The sequence below is a fragment of the Poecilia reticulata genome, chromosome 22, assembly GCF_904066995.2.
Source record: "Poecilia reticulata chromosome 22, P_reticulata-male-v2, whole genome shotgun sequence".
Classification (NCBI taxonomy): Eukaryota; Metazoa; Chordata; class Actinopteri; order Cyprinodontiformes; family Poeciliidae; genus Poecilia; species Poecilia reticulata.
Genome location: NC_088851.1, coordinates 1,825,381 through 1,845,240, shown reverse-complemented (window position 1 = coordinate 1,845,240; position 19,860 = coordinate 1,825,381). Strand labels below are relative to the sequence as shown.

Sequence of the window (19,860 nt, the reverse complement as noted above, 5' to 3'; positions counted from 1 at the left end):
TGTAGCCGCCGACCGTAGCAACAGTGGGAGAGACAAAGACACACTCACTTCGCAGTGGTCTGCCCAACTATAAAGCCATTCGCCCCGCCCACCAATCAACGGTACCCGGTGCACAGAGTGGGGGAGGGTGGAACACCATCCCACCACAAGGTTTTGCTTCTGAAAGCTCTCTCCACACATTCACAGGGAACATACAAAATCTACATAAAATAAATCACACTTCTCCAAAATGTCTTATAGTTGTATGTTGTTTAATGCGTTTAGGAGACCAAGAGAGGACTGGTTAACAACAAATGTGGTAGCATATGTCATGTTCAGGTGGCTTATCTCATTTTTCCTTGGAGGTGAGACCTCTGGTATATTTCTTCCTTCTTCATACTGTTTGGCACACAGAGGGGCCTATATCCTAATCTGCCCAACTTTAAAACAGCAGAGAACTCATCAACTAGTCCTGCAGTAATGTGGAACCTGGTTTCCAAATCACTGATGGTGCAGTTAGTGATCTGGCCACACCACGGTGATAAAAATTTAAAATTCAATTCATAATTCAATGTAAATGAACAAAATTGGATTCATGGTTTCAACCTCCATGCAAGCTAAGACAGGATACTCACTGTTTCCAAATGTCCAGCCTCCAGTTCAGACAGGAGACTGTTCTATTGTTATTTTATAAATATTGTTTGAATTTCTGTAAGTAGACACATTATAGAATGACCTCCTCAGTCACCTGACACACATCAAATTGAAAATGTATTGAAATAATTGAAGATTCAATAAAAGGACCTCAGGCTGCATCAATGTTTTAAGACAATTTATATGAACAAATGTGTCACTTTCACACCTGAGCAGTGCAGGCATCTAGTTTCTCTATTTAAGAGACATTATGAAGCTGACATTTCCAAAAAGGCTTTCCACAAAGTATTGATATTTGTGTATGTGTGTTCAAACTCATTTCCTGTGTCACACATAACTTTTTGTGGACTATTTTGTTCAATTTCTTTGTATTTTTTGCAGCTGGATAAGTTGCTTCCAGCTCTGACGTAGGACCTGTAATCATAAGGTTCTTTCTGCAGACTTCTGAAGAAACCAACTGATATGAAAAAAAAAAGATTAATTCTATTTTGGATCCAAAGCTCCTAGACATGTTGCATGTCTTCTCTCTGCAGCTGGAGAAGTGAGCATGCTGCCTCCACTATGACACTCTCCCAGGTTGTGGGTCAAAAATTGCAGTTTTGTTCTGATCTGGGGGTTTTAAAGAACCCTCCTGAAACAACTCCTCTTCTGCTGGGAACAGAGTTAACAGCGCATTGCTAAATCAATGGTTATCATACCTGCCCATGTATTCAGTCTTCCATGTCTAGATAGTTGCAATTTTTTAAAGAAATTAGCTGCTTGCCTGCTTTCAGACAACAAACATTTAAAGATGGTTTTAGGTCAGTCAGTTTAAACAGACTGACCTAAAACTGACCTAAAACTGACTAGTTCAATTCCTAATGATACCACATACATACCGGATCACATGACAAACAAAACCACCAGGAATCATACGAGATGAATCTGCCCAGGATGTCTTGGTGTGATGGCTGCAGTTACAGCCACACAAATGTGGTAACATTCACTTTCACCACACGCAACGGGTTCACACTCACTCTCACTACAAATGGGTTCACACTCACTCTCACTACAAATGGGTTCACACTCACTCTCACTACAAATGGGTTCACACTCACTCTCACTACAAATGGGTTCACACTCACTCTCACTACAAATGGGTTCACACTCACTCTCACTACAAATGGGTTCACACTCACTCTCACTACAAATGGGTTCACACTCACTCTCACTACAAATGGGTTCACACTCACTCTCACTACAAATGGGTTCACACTCACTCTCACTACAAATGGGTTCACACTCACTCTCACTACAAATGGGTTCACACTCACTCTCACTACAAATGGGTTCACCTCACTTATATTTGGGTTTCTTTAAGTCTAGGATTCAATTTACAGAATAACTGGTTTTGTTTAGAAGGCAACAAATTGCATAGTATTCGGGAATAAGTGCGCACATTTTAGTCTACATTGTCGTGTTTTGCTAGATTTAACCTTTGTTTCTTTTGAATTTCCTTAGTGCTGGCTGCTCCAATCCTTTAGGAGAGCAGAGAGGTGGAGAGGGGGTGGAGCAAGCCAGCTGAGACTGCAAATTGGTTCATACCACTAGTCATCATCCAGAGGGGGGAAAGGGGATTTTTCTATGTTAGTTTCAGTTAGGTTTTTGTGTATTTTCCCCTTGGTGTTTTGTATGTGGCCTGATCAGCCAGTATTTAAGTTTCCCATTTTGTCTGTGTGTGTTAGGTCTGTTTGTTTGAGTTATTATGAGTTGATGTCTGTTACTTTGACCTCTTTTATGGGCCCAATCTTTGTCATTTTTTCTATTATTTACCCAAGTTTTGCTCGGGTTAAATAAAAAAATTATTATTTTTGACTTAAAACCGGTGCCTGGCTGTTCGTTAACTGCTCGGGCCATCACACTTGGTTTACAATTAAGATGGAGAAAACAAATGATTCTATTTTCTAGAAAACAGCTCTTCTTATTTGATATGCGGATCAAGCATGCACTATCAAAGAGATACTACTGTCAATGTTGACCTCTGACAGATGTGATAACCTATCTCCGACTGAACTAATTCTTGACAAGCTGTCAAATATTGGTCCTGACACAAATACTGAGCTGGTGTGATAAGTGGGAAGGTTGGAGGGATACCAGTCCTGATTTCAAGTAGATGAATTGGAAATTCATTGTTTGTTGTCGTGCATTATGTTTAATTAGAGGGAACAGCTAAAATACCTTTTTATACAACCGGCTGAATAAATTTGAAAGTAATGAACAGAAACCTGTGCAGGATTTTAATCTAGAAAAGACAGTAGAAATAGCATTGGAGTGGACACTGAGACTGTGGGATTATGACCTCAGGGGTTGCATCTGTTGAAACCTGGTGCTGTTGTGAAAATTTAGAAAGTCTGACTCCACAAAGCCCTGACATGACAGAACTGGCTTGTTACATTTTCTTACCTTTATGCTGCTTAAGGTTTTGGGACTGATGGATCCGATGAAGAAGCTAAAAATAAAACTCTCTTTATCACTGTGTAATTCATCAAAAGCTCATCTGTTTGCTTTGAACGTCTGCAGTCTGATGAGTTTTCTTGGCCTTCTCTATGTGTTTTTTTTTTTTTTTGCTTGTTTAATTTTGAAAGATCAGAAAAACAACTTTGGATTAGAAAACATTCTGCTGCATCTGATGAACCTTCCTTTAGCTCATCTCTGTCCCAGCTCTGTGTTGGTTTTTTGGGCCAGAGCCTGAACTTGCATAAATGAAAACACAGGACAGGAACTGCTGCTAAGCAAGGACTAGCACTAGTTTAGCAGCCCAACCTCTTTTTCCACTGTCTGGTGGAAAAAGAGGTCATTTAGAGCAGAAACCTGAACAAGCCAAAATGTGTTTGGGGGTATTATTCACTGTGATTTTCATTAGATTAAGGATCTACAATATATCAGCTTTGCCATTGGTATCAGCCACTGTTAGTCATTTTTAGCATATCTATATCAGTATGATAACTGGCCCAATGTTACAAGGTTAGATAGTACACAAATTTAGATGAACAACCCAGGACTAACTTTATCTTCACATACTTCAGCTCATTGAGGTTGCATCATTAGGGAACGACTGTTGGAGGCTGAGAACATTGTATAAAATGGTCTGCACTTTCTCCAGACCTGAGTCCCATAGAAGACCTTTTGGATAAGCTTTGTGAAAGTCATGTAGAGCCTCTAAAGTCTGTATCTGACAACCTTAATGGCCTGAGGATCGGCCTTGTTTTCAAACAGTGATTGATGCTCAAGGGCGCATGACAGGTTATTTTGTACCACCCAGGTTATTTTGTTATTTTGTTTGAGATGAGGAACTCACCATTGCATGCTTCTACTTAAATACCATACTTTCAACTTTAATTTGCATTCTCACATTTACAGCACATGATGTCAAATGCCCAGCATTATTTTTATGTAGCCACACAAAATAGATGTTTAACATTTCATATTCCTCTGAACTGACAACAACCCCACCAACAGCCCTGCAACAGCCCCTAACTATGCTTTGAGAAACTCTAATAACCTACAGTTCTTCTTTTCTCTCCTGACACAAAGTATTGGACTAATAAAAAGATCCAATCGAGCTGATTGAGTAGAAATAAAAACACATTGCTCGCTTCTCTGCCAGCCTGCAGTTAAATTGGTTTGCAGCTCTAACCAGCAACTGCTAATGAAAATCACTGTTAGCGAGCCTTGGTTTATATTTTCTTTCTTAGCTTGTGTTTATATATGTTTGTGTGCTACAAAATGAATTAACTGTTATACAAATAGATTTAGGGGTAGACAGGCTGGGTTCTGTTAAAGAATCAAGCCTGATTAGAGACTGTTTGATGTGATGTGTCTTTACATAACCAAATAACTGCCAATGGTTTAAGTGTAGAGTTTGAATATGAACTATTATTGAGTTTGAATTTGGGGTGTTTACAATACATGCAGGGTTTATTCAGTTCTTTCTTTATTTGTGAACTGTGAACTGGTCAAATATAGCAGGGACAGTCAGCCTACACACCAACCATCCACTCCATTGGGCACACCACTTTTATTTAGTTGGACCCCATTTTTCTTAAGATTTGCCTTAGTTCTGTCTGGTGTAGTAACATTATTCAGAAATTTAGAGATGTATTGTGTTTGATATAATTACATTTCCTCCAGATTTAAATACATACTTCCCATTCTTCAGGGATTTGGATTCACATCATGGAAGATTTCTTAACAGTTCCAGGGAATGACTGGATCTGTGAATCTACACACCAACCCTGTTTACCATTTGCCTCAGTCGTCTGGTTTGTTTGGGGAGATGTGAATCGAACGCTGATGTGGAGCAAAAAAGTGAACTCTGGTGCAGTTTGAATGTGTATGTGAATGCCAAGCGGACCAGAGACCGGTCCAAAAGCAGGAAGTGAGCTGCAGTGCAGGTGTCTATGTGGTCTCTGCCTCATCTAATGTTCATACTGGGTTTATTATTGAAGAGGGTTAGACCGACCCGCTTCAAACCAAGAGGGTCAAACTAACCCTCTTAGTTTGACCTTTTCTGGATAAAGGGCAAATCCTACAACAGCTAAAATCTGACATCATTCAATTTTTGTTTACATTTTGAGAGGAAGGAAATTACACTCAGTGTCTTTTTCAAAGGTTTTTTGCGTTGTTTCCTTCAGGAGTTCTTGGTGAGGTGCCACCACGGGCAAAGGGGTAAACAGGTTGCTCAAAGGGTTTAGTTTTTGGACAGTGCAGTGTGAAAGCACACCACCAACTGAAAATGAAACAAATGTTCACCTCCAACTAAGCCAAGTCTACCAGACTATTAGGTGTGAAAACCCCTAATAATTCTGGTATGTACCCCAATAAGCTGGTGTTTTCATTAACTGTTTCCCACCAAAATGTTGGAAAAGAAATACACGTAGCTTCGGTATCCAGAGAGATGCAGTCATCTCTCTCTTGCCCTTCATTTCCAGCTGAAAATCACAGTTAAATTTCTCTTCTCTGTAATCTAACTAATTTTGTTACCCTCCTAATTTTCTCACCCTTGGAACATTGATGGATGGGGTCAGGCTGCTTTTTCTCGGGTCAGGCCAAAGGTTTAACCAGAGACTCAGCTTTCTGCTTTGCAACTGTAATGGGAGCTGAAATATTAGTCCTAAACTCCTGCAGACGCCCCCGACGCCACAGCACAGATGATGAATTATCTGCTAGGAAGAATTACAGATGGAGCATTTTGAAGCGTTGCACACATAAACTTTTCACTCCTACGCATGCTCATCTGCTCACCTCCACATGCAAATGATTGATAATAGACATCACTGACATTAGGTTTATTGCTTCTTTTACCTAACTCCCACCAGCACACTTCGTTATATGCTAATGATTGATCGGGGTCTTCGGTTGATGCTGGCATCATCACTGCTTTTATTTATTCTGCCATTCAGACTGGCTCTTGGCCTCTCTCCATCGAATATCAAATAGTTTTTTAAATGTATTTTGACGACTGATGTGAAAATGCAATCAGGCTAAAACGATGAATCCATTTAAGGAATGCACTCCTTCATATACATATGGTAATAAAACTATCATTGTAACAATCAGCAGGACTTATTGAAGCTGTGATGTGATGTTACATGAAGGTCATTCATCATAAACTTTTGATTGTTTTTGAAACATTTGCAATTCCACTAATTATCACCTTAATAACGTCCAACTTTTATGTTTCCAGATGAATATGCTTGTAAGATTCAACTTCTGAATATTTCTCACTGAAAATAGCTGAAAACATTTCATTGTATTCTTTGTATGTTTCTTTTAAATTTTATGTTCAGGTTCCTATTAACAATTTGGAACAGTCTTCTGATAACATATTCAATTGGTCAGTTAATAACTGGAGCACTTTTCATGCAAAGCAAAGGCAATAAAACTGTTTATAAAAGACCAAAACAGGAGACAATATAAACATAGAAATCTAACTTTGTGCAAAGATAACAATGAGACAAAAAGAAGCAATACTCAACACTAAACTGTAATCATAAATTAATAATAATAATAATAATAATAATAATAATAATAATAATAATAATAATAATAATAATGTAAGTGCATTGAACAAAAACTTAGTTTTGCACTGCATCATTAATTATATAATATATTTACATTTATTTATTATATATAGATATAGAATTATATAATGACAAATATTTAGCCAAACTAAAAATGCAACATAAGTAAATGCATGTCATAGCTTTAAAACTAATAAAATAAGTTGTTTTACCACTAAAAATCAGCAAAAGGCACTGATGGTTAAAAACAGTGATGGTCTCAGCTGCTCTTATATCTCCAGAATGGCTCTTCCACAATCAAGGGACAGAATAAGAAAATTATTCCTCAAGATGGGTTCCTGGGTTTTAAAATTTTAATTGAGTTTTTGTAAATATAGAAGATCAGGTCAAACCCAGTGTGGGCAGGAAAAATGTTCCTGATATTGTCCATTGCTGTCTGTGTCATGTCCTGTAACAAGTGCCTGTGCTGCAAGACCATGGGGACAATGAAGTTTCTAATAAGAAGACAAATTAGCCTGCACTGGTATAGGCAGTGGATGGATGGGGATTCATGTGACAGGCAAAGAAGTGTATAACTGTAAAATAAAAAATAACTGAAGTGGTTTTCAAAATTCTTTCCAATAAAAATCTGAAAAGCTTGGTATGTTGCTTATGTATTCATATTTAGTTCCCTTTATATCTTTAAATCTGAGGCTTGAGGGTTGGTGTCTTGTCACCTTTAGCAGGAAACCACTGGAGAATCTAGTGCATCTCCATCTGTGTCCTGTCTGTGGTCCAACTGTTCTGTGAGGTTAAGACTTGATTGATTTGATTTCTCATTATTATGACATTTCTCAATTATTCTTTCTTACTTATTCTAAAACATCTGTGCTGTGGTAAGAGCTCCTAGCTTAGCATTATTTCTGTGCTTCTACAGCTACCTTCTCTGTCTCTCCAGCTGTTTTTCTATTGCTGTCTGAATATCCTCCTTTCTCCTGTTTTCTGTCAGATGTTTAATTAGTCCTCTGCCTCCTATGGTTGTAATGGAAAGTATAATAAATATTGTATCTTTGGATATGAGGATGCTGGAATTAAAGGCCTGGTTATTGAAAAACCAGGAAATAGTCAAAGTCCATTAGCCGGTACAGAGCCACCAAGCGCAGGTTTACGTAGCAGAACCTGCCAGCCGGGTCATCAGGTCATCAGGCTGGGAGACAGCAGGTAGGAACCAGGATCCTGGATCCCATCCCTGCCCGTCTGCGATTCTAACAAAACTGTCTTATTCAAAAACATGAAATAGCTCTAGCTATTTCAGTCAAGACAAGATTAAATAAAAGCATGAATTATCATTCGTGACCCAAATGACTCTGCAGTGAAAATTGTGAAATATTTCTCAGCTGAAAAAAGCATTTTCAAAGAACATAACAGAAACAAAGATATTACCAGCGAAGAGCCCAGTCCAGTACACCAAGATTTAATGTTCATCTCCTGGGGAAATAGTCTGGGTTGTCACACAGCCATTGTTTGATATTGAGGAAGACATATTTAAATATTCAGTTGGGTTAAAAGAACAGTAAAGCTGAATATCAACAGATAAATAAGAGAATTGCCTGATTATTTGGCCAAAGGGGAAAATTTATGAGATTCCAATTTAGCACATTTGTATGTTGCAAAATATTGATCAGACCATAATCTTTCCACTAAATAGCTAGAAAGATTTATAACACAAAAAAATACTATCTATGATGCCTTCCTGATGGGTAAGATGGCTGAGTATTAGTGTAAAGCTAAGATGACCTTCCTACTGTCCGTTACACAGAGATGATGTGGATTCATACAAGTTCTGGACAATAAAAGTTTTGACATTTAAAGCCTTTAACTAATCAGTCCATCTGCATTTTTACCCCTTTCTTTGACTTAGCAGTCAGAGAAGAGATAATTTAAGCACCCTGTCTGTTTTATGTACGGTAATCATATGTGATCTTTTGGACAGGGAGCCGGTCATCTCGTTAATTTGACCGTCAGTACGCCGCCAGGCCTTCCTCCCCCGTCCTCCTCAAATCAGGCCACTGCCTGAAGAGTAATTGCCGAGCCACCATGCTTCGATGCGCTCGACCTTTACGACCTTAAAAGCCATTTCCATTTTCTGACCACAAAAAAAGAACATATCTCGTTAATTGCAAAAAGGCAAATATTCTCCCTCCTCTGCTCTCGCTTTTCCTTCCACAGTATTTGATTTCCCTTTGAAGGCAAAACACTAAAAAGCATTTCCATTTTCATTCATCAATGCTTATCAGTCATCTGAAGGCCCCTTCAGCAACAATCAGCATCACAGCTCCAACCGAGAGGGACGCAACAAGGAGAAACTATCAACAAGCGCGAGAAGCAATTTGCTTTAATGTGGAGTGTTTTGTTGCTTCTAACTGCTATTTTTTTAATCCTCTGACAGGCATGCTCTGATTCTTTCTGAACGGAAGGGAAAAGTGTCAGACCCTGCTTTATGATGATGTAAAACACATTATGCAGCCTGCTCAATGAGAAGATGAAAACATTCAGATCGACCATCACTGGGATTTTGGGATGTTGTAGTGTTGATCTCCAATTCTGAAAGAAATTAAATAAATTATTTGCGTCTTGTCATCAGTGATCTGTGGTTGTCATGGTGACGCTCAGTCACAGCAGTCTATACCTAAGAATAATCTACAAAACTACAAGTGTGAGAAAATTGTATGTAAACATTGTGAGCGCTGCTGCAAATACTGTGCTTTTCCCAGCTCTGCTGTATCACTCCTGTGTTTAGCATTCTCAGTTTCCTATGTCACATGTGTAAAGAAGGTAACATGGAGGCAACAGGTGCATGTAGATGTTTTAGTCTTGATGATAATTGTTCTTTAGACATTATCATCTCTTGACCCTCAATCCATCACACAGGAAAGTCCAAAGAGCATTTTAGAAAGTCCTGATTTTGCAGTGTGTCATGAAGCTGCAGTTTCTGGACAGAACCCAAACATGCACAGAGAGAACATGGAAACTCAAGGCAGAATGTCTCCTGGTCAGATTGCTATGTAGTGATTTGCAAAACTATTTATACCTTTTCAACTTTATATGCTATTGTCACACAATTTTATGTATTTCATTAAGATTTTATGTGAGAGACCAAATGTGAAGAAACGTTGATGGCATTCATTTAGTTTAGGGAGTCAGACATAACTTGGTAGGTTTGTAGTTATACCATATTCTTATTTTAGGTATTTGATTGGCTCTTTGAATAATTTACTAAACAAGAATTTCAAAGAATAAGATATTATTTTAAAACATAACCGTGTTTTAAAACTATCCAAAACTTCATCTATAACTTGTTGACTGTTTTCCTTTGTATCCAGATGCTTTTTGTTTAGGTATGAAATGAGAAAACTCAAGAGAAAAACCAGATCATAAAATGATCAGAGCAGCAGAATCAGAACCGTGGAGTTAAAAAGAAAAATGCTGGTTCAGTGCTGCTCCTGATATGGTTCTGTTCTGTTCTGGTTCTGGTTCTGTTCAGAACTAGAACCATGGCTGTGGAACCTCTGGAGTTGATGAAGCAAAGAAAAAAATCTTCATTAAATCAAGAAAATGACAGACAGCCCACTGCATCATTGTCTTGAGATGGTCATGCAACAACATGTAGTCTTCAGTCAGAGGTTTCTTCAATACCACTGTGAAACAAACTGCTACAGGAGAGCTTACTGCCCAGAGTCTTGGATAATATGAGTTACAACATTTAATTTCCTTTTGGGATAAAAAAAAAGTCAATTTAAATTTGATTAAATAAGATACAGGGGTCCCAAACAAATGCAAACAATGCGTTATTATTTAATAATGCATTGTTTTTAAACTTATGTGTAAGTTGTTTGTAAAGCAGCAACATAAAATCTTGATCAAATTAATCATCAAAATTGTATTTGTAATTCATTGGGCATAATAGAATGAAATTAAGGCCCTAATAAAGGAGAGGCAAGAAACTAAAACAAAAATAGCCAAATCAAAATTATGTAGAGTAAAACATAGAATATGTCAGTAAAGTCGTATCAAAACATGAGCAATTTATTTTCTTTTTCTGCATCAATTTTACGCATGTATGCATTGATCATTTTCCTCCAAAAACTAACAGAATGTTTTCAATATGTTTAGCTCACCTAACAAAATGATTTGCAGTAAAGAGTCAGGGAAGGAGTTAGCATTCAGTGTCATATTACTGCAACTCGTTTGGCTCTTCCTCCACCTCATCATCCTCATCATCATTCAGATGCTGCTCTTTGTGTCATCAGCAGCACTTACCTGTTTCTGATTCTGACCACTTTGTCATAAAGTAAACATCAATTATTGTTCTGTAATATTTCCAGAAGTGTGTGTATAATGAATCTTCTTCAGTTTTTGGTTGTTGTTCTTCTCCTTAGCAGTTTAAATGTGTCTTCTGTTGGTGCAGCTGGAGGGCAGGAGGGCAGAAAACCCAGGTGATTATGGGAAAATAGAAACGTCTTTGAGAGACTTTAAAAAAACGGTCTGATGATTGGGGGCTTGACACATGAATACTTGTTTGAGAAATAATCAAACCTCCAAGCCTGACTTTGTTATCAAGTGACTAAAACATCAAAAATCTGCATGACATCCATGGGACATTGTCAGAGTATTTAATGATGCCTTACCTCAGCAGCAGTAACTTGCAACAACCAGTCAAATACTTTGGATAGAGACGTTTGATAAAAGTATAACATGCAAAATAAATAAATAAATAAAAAAGCAGAAATAGGTTTTATCATCAGGTTCCTAGTGTGAGTGCTGGGATTCCTCTGCACCAAATGGTCAGCCAATGAGAGCTCTGGATTAAATGGTCAGCCAATGAGAGCTCTGGATTAAATGGTCAGCCAATGAGAGATCTTTTTGTTAGTTGTGTAACTCCAATTCTGTAGTATGGGTGAGAATTCAAAGAGGATACTTCTTGATGATAAATCAAGAAGAGGTGCTTATCTTGCATGATCCTACCACATATTGGAGGCTAAATAATAGTAAACTTTGAAAAAGCATCAGACAGTCAAGACTGGTGCACTGAGCTAAGTCCAGGCCTGGAGAGGGACTGTCTTTAACCATGTAATGTTCCTTCTCCAACACGCCTGAACCAAATTTCCTCCTCAGCAGTCATTTAGCGCTCAGGCACCTGAAGATGGGCCATTGATTTGACTGAGTCGTGTTGGAGAAGGGATTCATCTAAAGGCTACAGGATGTGTAGCAGTGTGTTGCTATAGGGAGACATCAGGGTGAAGTGGCGTTACTATCCAAAAATGCCGCAATAACAGCAAGTGTGTGAAGAACTGTATACATAAAGGGCACATGTAGCACGTTCAGGCTGCTGTTGTAAATAAGAAATTCTTCATGTTTCGCCTGTTAAAAAAGTTTAACTAAATATAAAATGTTCATCACACAGAAAAATTGTTCACCTGTTGCATATGTAGTGAGATAAACTGTCGTACAGTGTGCTACTCCATAAAAACTAAGTAAATAATTTTGTCTCCATCTTCTTCTTGTAAAGGATCCCTCAATCACTTTGATTTACTGAACTATCTGACCTCATGCTCCCACATGCGGTCAGATAGTGATCACTATCTGGGATAGTGAATCAGAAACAGCTTCGACTCCCCACCGGTCAGCCACTCCAGGTTTTCCACTTAGGTGAAGGATTCCTGATGAAAGTAGACAAAGCTTGGCAGCTGAATTTTTATTTATTTATTTTTTCTTGTCTTTGTGTGTTTGTATGGGTTGAGGAAAAAATATTTACATATATTTAGGACTGTGCTCCTTTTTATTTCATTTATTTTTTGATGCATCTGTTTTTGTCCGCTAACGCAGTTTGTTTATTCTGATTTGATCCATTTCATGTATCTCATCTAGATGTATATGTGTGTTTAATTGGGTGTGTTCTAGCCCAATTATGTTTCTATGTTAATGGTACAATGTTAACTATGTAACTACTGTACTGCCTTTACACTGCACCTCATGTTAAAGCTTAAATAAATGTAGGAAAAAATAAACAGAATAAAGTAATCATCTTTGACTAAATGATCAGCCCTGATGAACAACCCAGCAGAACCTGTTTGTTGGAGTCTGGGTCTCTGAGTCAGCACCAGACACAAGTTGTGATGTCATCAGACTCACCAGGAGCCTGTGGAAAACAGCAGTTTGTAGAACATTACACAATCAAGGCGACAGCAGAATCTTTCTTTCAAAACATTTTAAGTTTTAGAGAGAAACCAAGGCGTAAACATTCACCTTAATAAAGCTGATGAGTTATCCAGTTGGCTGAGGTCAGTGTCATGCTTAACACTATTACAGCTGAGTATGAGATACTTATGAAACACTTGAAAAGCTCACCAAGTTCTAAATGATTCATTACCATTCAAAATAAAAGCTCAAAAATGTTTTCAAGTAATCAATCTCTGCTATTGACAACTTCAAGGTCCTAAACATTGCATATATTGACAGTTTCATCCATATCATCTATAGGATATAAAATGTTAGCTAATTTTAAAGCCACACTGAAAGATTTCCGCTCTGATCTTGGTTCAAGGAACCATCGGAAGAAGGTCTTACCTCCAGTAAGTATGGATGTTTTCACAGCCTCTTTTTGTCTCTTTCCATTGTTACTTAATAAAACTAATACTGACATTATGATATTTATATACTCCATATTTGTTTTTGATTTGAAACACAGTCTCATATTACGGTTGACACAATAATAAAATTACCCCCAAAAAATCACATCTCATGATTTTATTTCCGGTAAAGTTTATTTTTCAGCAGTTAGTTTTACAATATAGTCAGCAGAAACCATGCAGTCAAGCTCCTATTGGTAATAAAGAAAACCCATATCACAAATGAAATACACAGTAAAACACATACGACTAGAGTTCCTCCTGTGCTTTGTACACTGAATTTTCAACAGGTCTCTTGTGTTTATTTTATTCTCTGTTGATTGTTGTTTATTCACTAACAGGGAGACGCGTTCTGAAATAACAAAAGGTATGAGAATAAAAGCAGAGCAAGGCACAGAAGTATACTAAAACCCTTCACACCCTGTCATCCTTCCACGCCTCTGGAAAACAGTCCCACTTCAATCACTGCTCATCATACCAGGAGCTGCTTAAGAACAAAAACACAAATAATAAATGTTACAGAATCCAAGAAGTATTAACACAACGCGCATCAGTGAACCTTTACTCATACACAACGCTGCTTTAGCTCTCGCTAACTTTGGTTGTGTTGCATAGATAAAACACCATTTAAAAGACAATTATTTCACCCTGCAGTTTGGTGAAGCTACTGTAAGCAAGGAGTGAAAATATTTGGTTCCACATGCTTTAAGGTAAAAAGAAAATGACTTTCACATCCCAGCAGAATACAAATACGAAATGTTCTGGAAAAATCATAATTCCTCAGTCAGCTGCTGAAATAATAATAATTAAAAAAACAAGCAAACTGGTAAAATCCAGACATTCTGTGTCCTGATAACATACAATTAGTGTTAAATCCAAAGTGAAACAGATTTCAGTTCAAATCACATAAAGTTTTACCAGAGCTGAAAAGGTGAACATGGGGAGAGTGCTGACACTGTCTCCGTTCAGTCAGAAGTTTTCCCTGCATCAGAAACAGAACTTTATTTCAAGTCTTTCATTATTCTTAAAGTGATGTCCATAGAGAACATGTCTACTGAGTCAAACATCTCAAACACAGACGAGGAGGCCATTTCTGTGACTCTAGGTCATGAGTTTTACCAAGTGAATCCTGAAATCTTTTACAAATCTAGACAAAGACCTACAGGTATGAAGCAAGCAGCACATTGGTTGTACAGTGCGTAGTTTAAGGAGTGCATACAGGAAATAGATCAGTGTTCACAACGGCAGCGTCAAGAACGGCATACAGGGTAATAATGTCTTACTGAGTTCATCAGAGATTTGTGGTAGAATACAGAGAAGGAAGGAAGGAGGGAAGAAAGAAAAAGGAAACAAAAGAAGGAATTGCTAACTTTTAATATAAGTTCAACTTCACTATTTGACTTCATTGTCCTGCCAGACCGTGCTCTCATCTACACAGTGGGCCCCCAGTATTGTCAACGTTAGTGACCACAGCCGCCTGTGGATAGCTAAAATCCACTAAAACTTGACACTTCTCCTGAAATTGCTAAGAAATGCCTGTTTTAATAGTTTTAAGTCCAAACATATCTTGCATATGCATTAATGCCCTCAGTGGAGCCAGTGTTAGCACTGCAGCAGAAGAACATCAATACTGTCTTCCTTATTTCCTCTAATGGAGGTTCAATCAGTACCAAGCAAAAATACAGAGCAGCACTGCGCTGATGTGATTTAACTTCTCAAACTGCTTTTTCTTTAGAATATTTTAGAAATGTACTAAAAAATACTCAGTGAAGAGCCAGATTTTTCTTGAATATTTAGGAGTTACTTTCCACATGAAGGTCCATGAACTAGAGGGCGTCCACTGCACTCTGCCGTTTCCTTTCCTGCTGTACATTTTAGAGAAAGACCAAGCTGTTCTGGAGTCTGACCTTCATCGCAGCTTCCAGGTTACAGTTTATTGTTCCCTAAAAACATTACAGTGCTTTGATAAAGTATGTACACCCTTTTCACATCTTGTCAGGCTACAATCCAAAAGTTTAATCTGCTTTATCCACATTTTATTTAATACATCAACACAAAGTACAGCATATATGTGAAGTAGAAGGAAAACTTTATGGATCTACAATACATTTTTTAATAAAACACAAATCTGAAAAGTGTGGCGTATTAATTTTTTAGTGTGTGCTTTGTGGAATAGTTACAGCACTGAAGAGAGCAGTTTGGACTGATTTAAGTTTTTTTTACTGATTCTGTTCATTCAGATTGGATGAAAAACATCTGCAAACATCCCAGATCTCACTTAGATTCAAGTATGAACTTTGACCAGGTCATTGCAACACATGGACAATCTCTGATCTAAGCCAGACGTTTTGTAGTACTCTGGGCCTGTCCAGAAATCTTTTTTTTATTTAAATTTTTTTTTTTTACAAAATTAATATAACACTATTTTTGAAAGCAGCGAGGGCAAAGAACTGAAAAAACCCCAAACAAAGCAAACTTCATTTGCAACTTAAGATCATTCCAACACTATCTTATATAACAAAAACGCATAGAAAACCAATTTGAACATTTAATCTGACAAAAGTTGCTCTGAAACTCACAGAAGTTGTTCAGTCACCACCTCATTTTAACCATTTAAAACTCAAGTTTCCTTCTAAATCTTTCACCCAGGTTTCCTCTCTCTCAGATTATGAAAGTTTACATCTTAAAGTATTCAACCTCTAGCTTGATTTTTCCCAACTGTGTCATTGTGTTTTGTTCATTTACATTTAGTTGACGCCTCACCAAGACTTTAAAACTAAATTGTTTAAATGTTTATTCTCCTCAGCCTTTTATTCCGATATCTGCGTCCATGACAACATGCCTCCTGCAGCTCTCTGGTTGTCTTCAAAGGTTTCCTTCCACAACTGACCTGCTTTTATACTGAGAGTAATTTTACCAAAGGCTGGTCTGTTTATCAACTGGGCTGTTTTTCATAGCATTACATTTTATCCAGGGGTTTCAGAGTAAAACAGTAAGAGAAAGAGTAAGATCCAAATTCAAACCAAATTATGTATGTTTTTTTTCTTTCCACTTCATTACTATGTCTTAATCTATCACATAAAATAATAAAATACCTACACGTATGTGGTTGTAAATGTAGCAATATGAAAATGCTTATTGGGTGTACGTACTTTTGCAAGGCACCATACAAAGCAGCATACATAATTCTATAAATATTTTTGCATAACTTTTAGTATCTATGTTATGGACTTGAAGGAGAGTCAATTCAGTTGATCTCAAGTTGCTGTTTTTTTTTTGTTTTGTTTTTTTTTAAATAAAAGTATTATTTAGCCCAAATTTCCCTTTTCCCTAAATATTAAATACTGATGGAAGGATTAGACATTGGTCACATTCTGGATGTGTGGCAGGCCTTTGCTTAGCAGTTGTTATGGTAGCAACACGGGTCACCATGTCTGTGGTAGCGGGGGGCTAATGGAGCTCCACTGGTCTCCGTAGAGTTGGTTCTGATGGTTAAATGAAGAATCCAGGTGTCGTTTAATATTAGCTGGCCTGTTATAGTTCAGCTCTTGTTCACCTGTTCTTATTTTCATTGCAAAACATGATACCTTTAGTAAAGAACTACTTACTGTGTGAAGATTTTCAGTGTGTGATGAAACCTCTCACTATGCAAATGAGGCACAATTTTTATAAATCAAGAAATTTACCAAAGCTGATTACATCAACACTCTAAACTGCAATGAAACTCTGAAGTCTACCAATCAATGGTTCAGAAGCTAGAGCTTTAGAAACTGGAACTGACTGGAACTTTATACTTTATAAGGTAACATATTGTGAAAAACTAGGAAGTTTATATTCTGCAAATGTTCGCCCACTGCTGTCCTCTCCTGCATCATGTCCTGATGGGAGGGTGAGGGACAAAAACATAAAACAATTTCAATATATATTGAAAAGCTGCATTCTCTTTGTGTTTCAGCTTCACAACTATCTTTGTAAAGGAATGGAAACAGTCATTTAGGTTTTTCTTTTTTGTTCCATTTGGTTTGAATGTGCTATTGCAAATGGTCAAACAACTCAACGATCAGGTGATGTTTGGTATCAGTGTCTCAAAGCCCAAATTCAGGAAAAGGGTCAAAATAGCACAATTTCAAGACCAAAACATTTTGGATTTTTTTTAGATGTTGACAATCATACTTGAAAAGACAATGTCATTTTTTCACTGAAAGCAAGGTTAATACAAAATAATCCCAAGGAAATATTTCAGTTACTTAAACTGTAGGACACAATAGGTTTAGCCCACTTCAATGTGAGCAATGGAACATGGATTGGGACTAATGTCTGACTAAGTACTCCTATGGAGAAGTATTTTTTTCTTGGAGCCTCCCTGAAAAAGGTGATTGCACACTAAATGATCTAAAATGTTTACTTATTCCCTTGAATATTCAAAAAATCTGTCAGACCTTTAAATAAGTCAATTACTTTTTTACTAAGTGTACATGCATTTAAATTCTACATTCAAGCAAGAGCGCAGAGAACCTCGAAATATCCTCAGGAAACGTCTTTAAAACTGCTTCATGATCATAAATTCACCAACTCATCAGGGCCAAACCCAACCTGTGCAGCTCCAGTGAAAGTCCTCCTGACACCAGATGTGAGTTGAGTCAGAAGACAAAGATCCGGCAGGTAGCAGTCTGCAGAAGCACAGAGGGAGACGCTCAGAGAACATCGAACCAGAGAGACCTGCAACTGCATCCTTCAGACTCCTGCACCCAACCCAGATGGTCTCTGAAGGAAATAGAAAAGATTATTTAATTTCATGTTAGTGAAAATAGTAAACATAGTACGCTTTCAATTTTTACATATGAAACCTTTACTGCCAAAAGTCTATGTTTGCCTGCCTTCTCATGGAAAACAATCCATCCCTATGATGTCTGCCCACTCGCTTTGGCTTAATAAATTCTTCAGAAGGGCTTAACACAGGGTTAAGTAATACACTTATGGGAATTAATTAACATTCTTCCAAACACACACCTGGCAGAAAGTGATGGGTGAATTTCGGCACCAAGTTCTAGGCTCCAAGTTCAAAGCTGTTCTAGTCAAATTTCTCCATAGTAAACTTCCACAAAGTTGGAAGTAAATAATTTTCCAAAATGTACTTATTTTCTACGGGTCTCACATTGAAGTCCCTCAGCAGAACAAGTGAGTCCCACCAGGAGCCTCTTCACCTCCACGTCCCAGAAAGGAGAATAATCTGAACTAAGGTTTGGTGCATAAACACAAAAGTCCGGTCCCATTACTTTAAAAGCAAGGAGTCAGAACTTTATCTGTCTGCATTGCCAGCAGTAAGTCAGACCATAACCTTTATGGTCAGCCAAAGTGTTGAGAAGATCCGTTTTGGGGACCTCTATTTTTTGCAGCTGATGTGGTCCTGATGACCTCATCAGACCGTGATCTCCAGGTGTTAGTGTCTCTGGAGCAGTTTGCAGTCAAGTCTGAAGTGGTCTGGATGATAATAAGCAACTCTAAATACGAGAGCATGATCTTGAGCCAGAAGAGGGTGAATGTCCTCCCCAGGTCAGAGAAGATGTTCTGCCCCAAATATAAATCCAGACTCCTCCTTTGAATTGGCAAACAGAACACTGGTGGCACTGATTCTTCTGACGCGTTGCATTGCACTAGGTGATGCAGAAGCTTGGTCAGGGGAACTAATTCCATGAAGCTTTGCATTAAAATGGTGATCTTTGTTCAAAGACACCAAAGAGTTCTTACAGTGCGTTCACGCCAAACGCGTTACGCGCATCAAAAACTCCTCTGACGCTTCAAGTTGACACGTGTGCACTTTTGGTGCGTTCACACCAAATGCATTTTGAGCAACTAAAACATGCAGGATGCCGGCCTAAGCGGCTCAAATTGCATCGCTCTATTTGCTCGAAAGGCACCGCAATGGCCCTAAAGCACCTCCACATAAACGCTGAATGTAAACCAGATGCACCTGACAGTCAAAATGCGTTTGGTGTGAACGCACCATTAGAGATTCCTATTCCTTCACAAATGTTTGTAGCAGTCTGCATAGTTTCATGGATATTGTTTAGATCTCGTCACTGAAGTGATACAATATAATACAGATGTATGCACAATATTTAAAAAAATTAAATGTTAAATATATTCAATTTAGCATTAAATAAATATAATCTATGCTTTCATTCACTAAATGAAAGTTTTTAACATGTCTGTGTATTATTTATTTTGATTTATTTTTGAGGCTTTTGTCTGGTGAAACTTTTTATATGCAAGTCAGTGATAAAACCTGAACACTACACACACTCCTATACTCTCCTGTGTGTTTTGCTGTAGACCTTCTGCTGTCTGGGTCACAGAGCACATCATGAGTTGCATTCACGATTGCTTTAATTGCACCTGTGTTTGTGTGTACAGTGGGTTTGTGTGTGTTTGTGTGTGAACAGGTGGGCTAGACTCAGCCACGTCATGGAGGTCAGGACCAGCTATACGCATCACAG

General features: G+C 37.9%; 1 protein-coding gene across 10 annotated transcripts in view; it reads right to left on the bottom strand.

Annotated features, from left to right (window-relative positions):
- Positions 1-13,479: 13,479 nt before the first annotated feature.
- Positions 13,480-19,860, bottom strand: part of akap6 (A kinase (PRKA) anchor protein 6) — a 224,321-nt gene continuing 217,940 nt past the window's right edge. For all 10 annotated transcript variants that reach the window (XM_081603033.1, XM_081603032.1, XM_081603036.1 and 7 more), the window contains one exon: positions 13,480-18,127. Coding sequence is in view for 1 of the 10 variants with exons in the window: in XM_081603036.1 (XP_081459162.1) it covers positions 18,098-18,127 (30 nt within the window). In the remaining 9 variants the exon portion in view is untranslated. The remainder of the gene's footprint in view (positions 18,128-19,860) is intronic.